This window comes from Myotis davidii, unplaced genomic scaffold, assembly GCF_000327345.1.
Source record: "Myotis davidii unplaced genomic scaffold, ASM32734v1 scaffold562, whole genome shotgun sequence".
Taxonomy (NCBI): domain Eukaryota; kingdom Metazoa; phylum Chordata; class Mammalia; order Chiroptera; family Vespertilionidae; genus Myotis; species Myotis davidii.
The window spans coordinates 2805245-2817520 of NW_006293953.1; the positions used below are offsets into that span (position 1 = coordinate 2805245).

General features: G+C 45.0%; 1 protein-coding gene and 1 pseudogene across 1 annotated transcript in view; one reads left to right on the forward strand and one right to left on the reverse strand.

The window, feature by feature from the left end:
- Positions 1–501: 501 nt before the first annotated feature.
- On the forward strand, positions 502–936 carry LOC107183777 (annotated as a pseudogene).
- Positions 937–6750: 5814 nt separating this feature from the next.
- The window catches only part of COMMD7 (COMM domain containing 7), a gene marked incomplete at its 5' end in the record, with an annotated part of 22271 nt that continues 16745 nt past the window's right edge, over positions 6751–12276 (reverse strand). Inside the window, 6 exons of the mRNA XM_015566643.1 lie at positions 6751–7549; positions 8075–8123; positions 8733–8782; positions 9098–9188; positions 9668–9705; positions 9787–9843. Of these exons, the coding sequence (XP_015422129.1) occupies positions 7473–7549; positions 8075–8123; positions 8733–8782; positions 9098–9188; positions 9668–9705; positions 9787–9843 (362 nt within the window). The remainder of the gene's footprint in view (positions 7550–8074; positions 8124–8732; positions 8783–9097; positions 9189–9667; positions 9706–9786; positions 9844–12276) is intronic.

Genomic DNA, 12276 nt, shown 5'->3' on the forward strand with positions numbered 1-12276 from the left:
TCTGGCCCCTGCAGCAGAGATCTGGAGGAGAACTGAGAAGTTTATTATGGCACAGAACTATCAGGTGGGCCTCAGAAGTGCCCTGGACACTTGAAGTGTGGGGAAGCAGTGTAGGTCCAAGGGAAGAAGAGGAATATGGCTTCATGGCGTGGTGGCTGTCAGCATCCGGTAGACTGAATACACTAGCACAGGATACCTGTGAGGAGGCAGTGGGAATAGCAGTGGTCAAAGATGTAGGCAGGGCCACACTGTGGGACGTGGTGTGCTGAGTTTGGATTTTACCCTGGACATAATGCAGTCATGAGCATTTGAATGACAGCTGACATGAAATGTTCCCATAAGAATGCTAATGCAGGAAATAAGCCAGATTGTAGAAGCTGTGAGTTTGAAGACTGAAGAGAAGGGGAAGGCAGATGGGGCAGGAGGGTCTGAACTGAGCAGCACAAGGAGCTCCTCGGTCAGAATCTGTCCAGTGGCCAACTAGGGGCAACTCTTACGAAGAACCCTGATGGGCTCATTTCCAAGATGACCAAGAAAAGAAGGAATAACGGTCGTGCCAAAAAAGGCCGAGGCACGTGCAGCCTATTCGTGGCACCAACTGCGCCCAGTGCGTGCCCAAGGACAAGCCATTAAGAAGTCTGTCATTCGAAACATAGTGGAGGCCGCAGCCGTTAGGGACATCTCCGAAGCGAGTGTCTTCGACGCCTGTGTGCTTCCCAAGCTGTATGTGAAGCTGCATTACTGTGTGAGCTGTGCCATTCACAGCAAGGTAGTCAGGAATCGTTCTCATGAAGCCTGGAAGGACTGAACACCCCCACCCTGATTTAGGCCTGTGGGTGCTGCCCCACAACCTCCATCAAAGCCCATGTAAGGAGCTGAGTCTTTAAAGAGTGAAGAAAAGTTCTCTGGGGGAAAATAAATGGAAATCGTATTTCATATAGCAAAAAAAAATAAAAATAATAAAAAAAAGAACCCTGATGAGAACCCTGGATGGTTTGTTAGGCTGAATCCCCATCAGGTCACCCAGGATCCCATTTCTGAACCAAGCAGGACCCCACAGTTCATGGGCACACTGACATTGGCCAACGACCATATTACAGTTCCCAATCCTATCTAATAAAAGAGAAACATGGTAATTGGCGTACGACCGCTACCCTTAGCATTGGCTAATTAGGGCAATATGCAAATTAACTGCCAGCCAAGATGGCGGCCGGCAGCCAGGCTGCTTGAAACTAACATGAGGCTTGCTTGCTTCAGTGACGGAGGAAACCAACGTTCCCCGCCTGCCTTGCAGGCCTCTGAGCCTGCAGTTTGAAACATTTTAACAAATATAGAAGCTAAAAAAAACCCTAGAAACCTGCTTTCAATGAGCCCGGGATCTCAGAGTTGGAGTTGATACAGAGTTTCGATTATAGAACCAAAACAACCTAGATACCTACTTTCAGCAGCTGGAGGCCTAAGAGCTGGAGCCTCAGAGCTAAAGCTGGCCCAGAATTTAAAAAAAAGAAAAAAAGGAGGGGTTGGGAGCTTCCGTCACCCGCCAGCCTGAAAACAGCCCTCAGCCCCTCACCCAGACTGGTCAGGCACCCCAGTGGGGACCCCCACCCGGATACAGGACACCCTTCAGGGCAACCCAGCCAGTCCCACCCATGCACCAGGCCTCTACCCTATATAGTAAAAGGGTAATATGCCTCCCAGCACCGGGATCAGCAGAGCCGAGAGGCCTCCCTGCACCGGGATCAATGTGACAGGGGGCAGCGCCCAAACCCCTGATCGCCCTGCGGCTCTGTGTGTGACAGGATGCGGTGCCCCAACCCCCTGATCGGCCCTGCTCTGTGGGTGATAGAGGGCGGCACCCCAACCCCCTGATTGGCCCTGCTCTGTGCGTGACAGTGAGTGGCTCTGCAACCTCCCCATGAACCCTGCCTTGAGTGTGACAGGGGGCGGGGCCCCAACCCCTTAATCGGCTCTGCCCTGAGCGTGACTGAGGGTGGCATTGCAACCTCCCAATCCGCCCTGCTCTGTGCATGACAGGGGACAGCGCCCCAACTCCCCAATCGGCCCTGCTCTGAGCCCGACCAGGGGCTGCACCTAGGGATTGGGCCTGCCCTCTGCCACCCGGGAGCAGGCCTAAGCCAGCAGGGCGTTATCTCCCGAGGGGTCCCAGACTGCGAGAGGGCACAGGCCAGGCTGAGGGACACCCTCTTCCTCCCAAGTGCACAAATTTTTGTGCACCGGCCTCTAGTCTATAATAATAAAAGCACAATATGCTAATTAGACTGGCCGTCCTTCCAGACTACTTACCAAACGAAGCCGGGGCTGCAAGGGAAGCCTGGGTCCCAGGTGCCTGCTGGTGGCCAGAGAGAAGCCCAAGTCCTGGGTACCTGCCAGCGGCCAGAGGGGAGCCCAGGTCCTGGGTAGCAGAGGGAAGCTGGTGCTGGCAGCCAGGGGAAGGAGGGCCTACTCTTGCACGAATTTCATACATCGGTCCTCTGGTCCATAATATGAATGAATTTAACTAGATTGCATTTTAGGTGCCTTCCTGTCCTGACATTCTGTGAATTCTTTTTACATTAGAGTCTAATGATCTCAGACACATGAGACCCTCAGAAATCTCATGTGCATTCTTTTTTTTTTTTTTTAAGTATATTTTATTGATTTTTTACAGAGAGGAAGGGAGAGAGACAGAGAGTTAGAAACATCGATGAGAGAGAAACCTCGATCAGCCGCCTCCGGCACATCCCCTACTGGGGAAGTGCCCGCAACCCAGGTACATGCCCTTGACCGGAATCGAACCTGGGACCTTTCAGTCTGCAGGCCGACGCTCTATCCACTGAGCCAAACTGGTTTCGGCTCATGTGCATTCTTGGATACTCTGTTCAAAGGCACCAATTTGCTCTTCTTTGGTACTTGTGGACAGGAATCTTACATAAATTGGAATAATCTCTGTAGAGGTCAGCTTGGCACTGTGATGGTTAATTTTGTGTATTAACTTGGGCAGGCTACGATACCCAGATGTTGGTCAAATATTATTCTGGATGTTTCTGTGAAAGTGCTTTGTTGTGGGGAAGCACGGGACTTGGTTGGAAAGCCTGTAAGGAGGAATCTCCAAAAGGTTGGGGGCCTCTAGGTAAGCGGTTCTCAACCTGTGGGTCGCGACCCCCTTTGGGGGGTCAAACGACCCTTTCACAGGGGTCGCCTAAGACCATCAGAAAACACGTATATAATTACATATTGCTTTTGTGATTAATCACTATGCTTCAATTATGTTCAATTTGTAACAATGAAATTGGGGTCACCACAACATGAGGAACTGTGTTAAAGGGTCACAGAATTGGGAAGGTTGAGAACCACTGCTCTAGGGGAACCTTGCCAAAGGCGGCAGATGCTGCCTTGACTTATCCATACAAGTCTAAGCCCTCTGGTGTTTTACTAGAATCTTTATATTTAGACTCCAAAATGTCCTTGTTTAAAGACACTACAGATACATTTGTTTTCTCAAGAATGCTTACCCTGCTGATAGTACCTAATAGTTAATTGTAGTTCAAGCTGTTATTACAATAAAAGTCTAAGGAGGCAGGCAAACGGGGCTGTTTAGATTGCTATAGCCAAGCAGTCCCTTAGTCCTCTCTTTCACAGAAAATGTCTAAGAGTAATGCATTCATCCATAGCTCAGGGTCTGCAAGCCAGTCCTGGCACTTTGTGGATGAGATTAACATTTAAATTGGTAGACTTTTCAATCAGAGTAAAGCAAATTCCCCTCCATAGTGTGGTTGGGCTTCCTCTAATCAGTTGAAGGTCTTACTAAAACAAATACTAACTCCCCTGTCTTTCCCAGCAAGAAGGAATTCTGCCAGCAGACTGCTTTGGACTGGATTTGTAACTCCTCACTGGGTCTTTAGCTGAATGGCCTTCCCTGCAGATTTTGGACTTCTGAAGCCTCCAAAAGCATGTGAACCAATACTTACAAATAAATAAACCTTGCACTGGCCAGGCAGCTCAGTTGGTTGGAGTGTCATCCCGATGCACCAAGGTTGTGGGTTCCATCCCAGGTGAGGGAACATATAAGAATCAACCAATGAGCCATAGGTAGTTTGGCTCAGTGGATAGAGTGTAGAGCATCAGCCTGCAAACTGAAGGGTACTGGGTTTGATGCCGGTCAAGGGCACATACCTCTGTTGCAGGCCCCATCCCCAGCCCTGGTAAGGGTGTGTGCAGCAGGCAACCAATCCATGTGTCTCTCTCACATTGATGTGTGTCACTCTGTGTCTTTCCCCTTTCCTTCCACTTTCGCTAAAAATCAATGGAAAAATATCATCGGGTGAGGATTAACAAAACAAACAAAAAGACTCAACCAACGAATGCATAAATAAGTGGAACAGCAGATGGATGGCTCAACAGATTGATGTTTCTCTCTCCCCCATTCTCACTAAAATCAATCAAATTAAAAGATAAATCTTCTCTACACACACACCTCTGTTGGCTGTTCTCTGGAGAGCCCTAATACTGGCACTACTTAGCAAAATTGCAAATGCTAGTTATCACCCATTCACATATGAGAATATGCTGCAACCACAGAAAAGGGTGCAGACTCTATGTACTGAAGGAAAGATCTCCAAGATATATTTAAAATAGTGTGTATAGCCAGAACCGGTTTGGCTCAGTGGATAGAGCGTCAGCCTGCGGACTCAAGGGTCCTGGGTTCGATTCCGGTCAAGGGCATGTACCTTGGTTGCGGGCACATCCCCAGTAGGGAGTGTGCAGGAGGCAGCTGATCGATGTTTCTCTCATCGATGTTTCTAACTCTCTATCCTTCTCCCTTCCTCTCTGTAAAAATCAGTAAAATATATTTTAAAAAATAGTGTGTATAGTCCAGCTGATATGGCTCAGTGGTTGAACATCAACCCACAAACCAAAAGGATGCCAGTTTGATTCCATCAGGGCACATGCTCAGGCTGTGGGTTTGATCCCTGATAGGGGGTTTGCAGGAAGCTGCTGATCAATGATTCTCTTTCATCACTGATGTTTCCTTTTTTTTTAAAAAGCAACATATTTTTATTGATTTCAGAGAGAAAGGGAGAGGGAAAGAAAGAGATAGAAACATCAGTGATGGCCCAGCCGGTGTGGCTCAGTGGTTGAGTGTCGACCTATGAACCAGGAAGTCACGATTCAATTCTCAGTCAGGGCACATGCCTGGGTTGTGGGCTCAATCTCTGGTGGGGGGTGTGCAGGAGGCAGCTGATCGATGTTTCTCTCTCATCGATGTTTCTGGCTCTCTATCTCTCTCCCTTCCTCTCTGTGAAAGTTCAATAAAATATATTTTTTTAAAAAAAAGTATTTTAAAAAATAGTGTGTATAGTATACAATCATCTGTGTAAACAATAACAAAAAAGAGTAAAAATTTAAATTCCTACTGCTTATATGTGGGGAAAACCCTGTAGAGGACACCTAAGAAACTAATAGCAGGGTCACCTGTTGGAGGGCAGTAGGGGAGCCCAGTAAATGGGAAACAAAGAAGGGAGACATTTTGCTTTACTCCTCTTAATACTCTTTGATAAACGCATATTTAGCTTAGGCCAATATGGCTCAGTTGGTTGGAGTGTTGTCCTGTACACCGAAAGATGGCAGGTTCAATTCCCAGTAAGGGCACATGCCCAGGTTGTGGGTTCAATCCCTGGTCAGGGAGGGTGCAGGAGGCAACTGATAGATGTTTCTCTCTCACATAGATGTCTCCCCCCCACTCACCTTGAGCCTCCCTCCCTCTCTATAAAAAACAAAACAAAAAGGTGCATGTATTCTTTGGCTGAGCAATTCCACATTCACATATTTATCTTACAAATGTACTTCCACGCATGCAAAATGACATATATACAAAAATATTGAGTTGCAGAATTGCTTATAAGAGAAAAAGAATAGAAATAACTTAAACACCCATCTGTAGGAAACTGGTTAAATAAACCATTCATTTGAAGAAACATGGTACATTTGTTACAAGGAATGAGGTTGCTTTCTCTGTTCTGATGTGGAATGATTTCCATGTTAAGTAGAAAAAAGCAAGGTGTGCGTATAGTACACTATCATTTGTGTGTGGAGGGGAAAAGTCAAACTCTATGCATATATATTTGCAAATGCATAACATCTACAGAAAAACACAGAATAAACTAATTGCAGTAGTTGCCGCTGGGGAAAGGAACTAGGTAATTGGGAAATGAGGGTAAGAAGGAACTACTTTACACTATATCTCTTGAGTCATGGGTATATATTATCTATTCAACAAATTCTGGCCTGGCAGGGTAGCTCGGCTGATTAGAGTGTCATCCTGATATGCCAAGGCTGTGGGTTCGATCCCCGGCTAGGGCACATCCAAGAATCAACCAATTAATGCATGAATAAGTAGAACAATAAATTGATGTTTCTTTCTCCCTTCCCCTCGCTCCTAAAATCAATCAATAAATAAAATTTAATTTTAAAAAAAAATTTCTGAGGGGAGAGGTAGGAGGAAGTCACATGCTAGGGTGGGGGCTAAGGTCATCTCAACACAAAGCAGTGATATGCTCTGCTTTTCATGTTTTTAACCTGAGTTTCCCCTTAACTGCTCTTACAAATTTTAACCTCGAACCACAGCTAATTTCACTGAAAACCCAGGGCCTTCACCAAAACCAGGGAAGTAATTTTTGAAGATCAGATCATTAACTCTCTGCAAGGCAGAGGACTCTTCACTCCACACACAAAGACAACTGGATGCAGACCTTTTCTTTGGAACCTTTTTATTAATCATCTAACCAACAAAGGTGGTCAGCTTGAACCAAAACAAGCTGTAACAGTCTCAATAGGGAAAACCAGAAATGAAGATAGTCTTGCCTCCGTTCTTTTCAGAGTAGGCCAAACATGTATAAGTACATAGTTGCCCTATTAAAAACTGATTAGCAACAGATGTAATACTTCCAGCAATGAAGAAAAAACACACCAAAAAACTGATTAGCAGTGCACCATCACCAAAACCACAGTGTAGAAATCTTGTTGGGGATTCCTAATGTGTCATTCACAGAATCCAGCCTCTTCCCCAGCCATAAACAAGCCCTTGCTTTTTTAGGGACAAAGAACAGAAATACACGATGATCAGCCTGGATCTTCAGTGATGGCACCTTTTGTTTACTCTGGAACTTTGATGGGGAGGGAACTCACTTATTTCCTCCCTGAATCTCAGATACTAGCCTGTTTGAATATCAAATAAGTGTCCTGGGTGATAGGTGGTGGAGGTTACCTTAACAAAGAGTTTACAGAGTAATTGTGTAGGGCTCTTTAAGTACTTAATCCTGTTGTTTTTCAGAACCTTTGCACCTGGGCTCCCAAGAAGCAAGGAGGGCCAAATCAGTGCTGCACTGGCCTGAGTGAGGTGCTTCTCAGAGCAGTCACCCACAGAAGCGGAGGCAGCAGGGGAGGGCAAAGGTGGAGATGCAGGGGGACAGAAATCAGCTGAAACACTCCATGCTGGTTCTGACTCGCTCCATCTCATGCAGGAAGCTGTAGAACTGAGGCAAGGTTAACTCTGGGGGAAGAAAAGGCAGCTTCAGGTAAATGTTTCCAACTCCACAGAATCATCCAAGAAAATTAATTTCCACCCAGAGAATTTTTTTTTTTTTGGCTTAGTATAACCAAGCAGCTTTTGTTGGGTAATTGGTTATAATAAAAAACTGAGAGCCTTGAATATAGGAAAGTTCTCAGCCTCATAAAAAAGGAAGAAGGTTTAAAATGGCCCAACTCCAGGGCACAGAAATGAAAGGGCATTAGTAGGATATACAATGACTTCTACTGTAAGAGCTTCTTGCTCTTCAATCTTTGCCATTCCTTTCCCCCCCTTTTTCAGAAAGGTTCTTCAACTCTGGGGTCTCCAACTTGTCAGCGAGTTATTAAGTATCTTTGTACCATCTTTTATGAGAGGAAAGGCAGTGGTTATACTATAACTTAGTAATGACTTTTTCTGGAAGAAATTATTTGTGGTGGGCTACATGAGCCCATTGAGTGAAGAGAACAGAGAAAAAGGGGAAAGGTTCAAATGGGAATTTGGACTCACCTATATATAAATTTTCAGTTTGATTTCCTTTCTTAAGCACCAACTTTAACTGATTAAAAAGAAGAAATACAAAAATTTAAATTAAAATGACAACTAGGCAAAGAAATTTTTGAAACCTGAACTTTCACTTAAACATCAAAGCATCCAGTTTCTAAATTGAGGGTTTACAAGAGCAGTCTGGATTGTCCACCAAAACTTCTAAAAAGTCCCATGATTACAGGAGCAATCAAACTTTTAAGAATAATACCTGGATCCTATTAATCTGAAAGTAAGCATGTTGATAACCATGTCTTTGGCTGACCACATTGCTCTGAGGCACTTCAGTGGGTCATCCATTTAATTGGATATTTAAAGAAACCCAATGTAGGTTTAATAATTTTTTTAATATATTTTATTGATTTTTTACAGAGAGGAAGGGAGAGAGATAGAGAGTTAGAAACATTGATGAGAGAGAAACATTGATCAGCTGCCTCCTGCACATCTCCCACTGGGGATGTGCCCACAATCCAGGTACATGCCCTTGACCAGAATCGAACCTGGGACCTTCCAGTCCGCAGGCCGACGCTCCATCCACTGAGCCAAACCGGTTTTGGCAGGTTTAATAATTTTTAACCAAGTCAAAAATCTACCCATTTTCAACAATCAAGAGAAGACTTACTTGTAAAAAAATACTTCCCACTTTTTCCAGTTCACTGCTGCCAGAAGTCACTATGATACAAAGAGAAAACTAGTAAGCGGCTGGTTGAGGACCCACTCTGAAGACCCCAATCTTTCAGGTTGTGCAGCAGAAGCCAAATGGGGGTGAGTATGAGGACAGCAAAATGTGCTTTTCGGGAAGTCAACATATCAACAGCCGTGGGTAGAAACAGCTGCTGGAATATGGATGGCAATACAGAGAGTAGCTGCTGGCCCCAATGGTGTTTGAGGATGGAGGGAACCTCTTCCCCATAGAAGCTATCTGAAAGCTTCTGCAACCCAACCCTACATCACCCAAAGGACCCAAGACCGGCTCTAACTAGTTACCTCCAAATTTCCACTCCATATCTATAAGCTGGTTAATCATCAGAGTCTGACCTATGGCCCATCGAGCAAGGGTGGGGGCATTCTGCTTCCACTGAAACAAAAACAAAAAGCCAAAGTCTTAACAATGGGAAAAATTCTCCCTCTTCATTCCACCCCCCACAGCAATGTTTAGTTTTTTTATACAGACAGTGGGAAGAAAGCAGAACCAAGGGCTGGTCTAGATGCACAGACCTGGGGGGTGGGGGAGTGTCGAAGGCACAGAAGATAATATAAATTTTTTCTTTCATTCCCAGATTTAATCTATGTTGGAACAACAACAGTATGACATTAATATTTAATCAGATCAGTGGGGTGCACTAAAAAATGCACAAAAATTACAAATGTGTTAAATAGTGCAATTTAAAAGCTGGATGTATGTCATTTGCATGAAACCAAATAAAAAACATTAAGCTGGGGAGATGACACATAAAGATTGATGACTTTTCCTTAGTTGGCACTTTCCATTTGTTTCTTTACGTGAAATAAAAGCAAGGGATCTTAATTAACCTTGATTAAGAGGAATTATGATACCTTTTCAGAAAAGTAAGTGGCTTTCTCTTCACTAAGACCTATGAGAGAACATAGGGAGACATTACTATACGAAAGAGTTGCAAGGCCTGTCACTCTGGGGAACCTTGGTGATGACCTACCCAGAGTTATGAAATCAGCTCGGACCTGCTCAGCTGTGAGACCCTTCTTCAAGGCACCTGGGAAAAAGGGGAGAAATCAGTTACAAAGGACAAATCAATTAATCAGTTAATAGTATTTATTGGGCACAACTTATACAACACAAATGACACAAAGAATAGGCAAAACTCAGTTGCTCCGTGAAGATCTCAATTCAGTTGGGGAAAAAAGTCACATTGGGACAAGTGGAGAACAAGACAGACCATTTTGTTTACTGTATAACACAAGCGTTTACCTCCCACCTTCCCCGAAAGTATAGAAGACATTAGAGACAGAGGAAAAGGTTTTGTGAACTTAGGGGTGGGGGTACCTGATCTGAGGAAAGAAGAATGCCACAGATTCCTGAAGCAAAGTGCAGGAAGCGCAATGCTGGGCTGGGCATAGGGGCAACAGCCTAGAATTGCACTGTGCAATACATAACCACTAAACACGTGTGGTTATTTAAATTTATTAAAATTAAATAAAATTGTAAATTATGTTCCTCAGCCCCACTAGCTATTTCAAGTGCTTAATAGCCATATGACTCCAGTGGCCACAATACATACTGGACAGTGCAGATTATAGACCATTTCCATCTACATACAAAGTTCTAGCCTGGCCAGCATGGTTCAGTGGTTGAGCTTCAACCTATGAACCAGGAGGTCGCAGTTTCATTCTGGTCAGGACACATACCGGGGTTGAGGACTCAATCCCCAGTGTGGGGTGTGCAGGAGGCAGTTGTAGGTTCGGTCCCCATTGTGGGACATGTGGGAGGCAGCCGATTGATGGTTCTCTCTCTCTCTCTCTCTCTCTCTCTCTCTCTCCCTTCCTCTCTTAAATCAATAAAAATATTAAAACACACACACACAAAACAAAGTTCTATTGGACAGTGCTGCCTTAGAAAACCAGCTTGCAGGAAGTACACCCAGATGGGCTCAATATTTGGCCTTTACAATTCACAAGTCCCTTCCAAGAGGCGCATCAAACCTTCCCCTCAGAAATTCTGGAACTCTCCAGTGGGGGCTGCTTTGTTCTTTCTGCCCACAAGCTCCAATTCCTGAAAACTAAGTGTTGCCAGCAATCTGAATGTCTAAATGTTTAACCTGAAGGCTACAGCCCAGAGTCACAATTTGGCAGCCGGTCTAGAAATTTCCACTTCTTAGTCTTCCAGAAGAAGATTAAAGAATAAGGAGGGCTCTGAAGTAATTCCCTAACACCAAGTCTCCACCCCACTCTCAACTCACTCCTAAAGGCTGTTGTCCCTGAAAATAAACCATGTAAACAAAGGGAGGAAATCTTTTATCTCCAGAATCAGTCTGAGCAAGGAAGCCACAGGAAAATTAAAAAAAGGCAAGACTGAGGAAAACATGGCCATAAAAGCGTTCCAAGAAGGGGGTCACTTCCTAGCCAATCCAATGAACTCAAACTGTCACATGTACAGCTCCTTCATACTTATCCAGTTAAAACCCAACATTTTGCTTGATTATCCCAAAATACTCTGAAGTGGGCATTATTGAAACCTTTATCAAGAAAATAAATATCAAGCTTTTGGGGGAGAAAATTTGTAAAATGTACATAGTCAACAATTGCACTGCCAAAAATTCACCCAACAGATTCATTTAAAAGTGTCTTGAGGCCCTAGCCAGCTTGGCTCAGTGAAGAGAGCCTGTGTACTGAAGGGTCCTGGGTTCGATTCTGGTCAAGGGCACATGCCCCAGTTGCAGGCTCAATCCCCAGTAAGGGGCGTGCAGGAGGCAGCGGATCAATGATTCTATCATCACTGATGTTTCTATTTCTCTCTCTCCCTTCCTCTCTGAAATCAATAAAAATATATTAAAAAACAAAACAAACAAAAAACCCCCCATAAAAGTACACTGAGAACAAGGGAAGTACATTAGCAATGTCGGTAGAAGAGAGAAAAAGTCAGGAACTGTGGGCTGCTTTTGGTGCATTCACACAGCAGCCTAGATGTCAAGGCGATTTTGTTAAAAACTTAATTCAGACCATGTCTCTCCTCTGCTGCTCAAAATCCTCTAATCATCCTAATGGCTCTGGTTGCACTTACACTGAAATTCAAAGCTATTACAATGCCCTGCATGAAATGGCTTCTAGAACCCCTAAGCTCTCTCCCTAGCTTACTACGCTTTTCCTACAGTATCCTGGGCAGGCGTTTTCCGGGCTCGGGCCGTTGGGCCGCTAGTCTGGGCGCCGGGGCCGCAGGGGCAGCCCCTGGCGGCCAGCAGCCGCGCGCCTACATGGTTCGAGTGGCGGGCTCGCGCCATCGCGCAGGGCATGGCGAACCAATCTCTCTTCCTCTAGTTAGCACTGGAGTTGTCAACAGGCCCCAAGCAAAGAATTCAAGGAATATTACAAATTGCAGCATGGTACACACTTGGTCGGCCAATGCCTTCTTGCCTGCATCTACTGGCGCCTGCAAGCCTGCGCCCCCACGCGCCCGCCGGCCATGGCTCCCG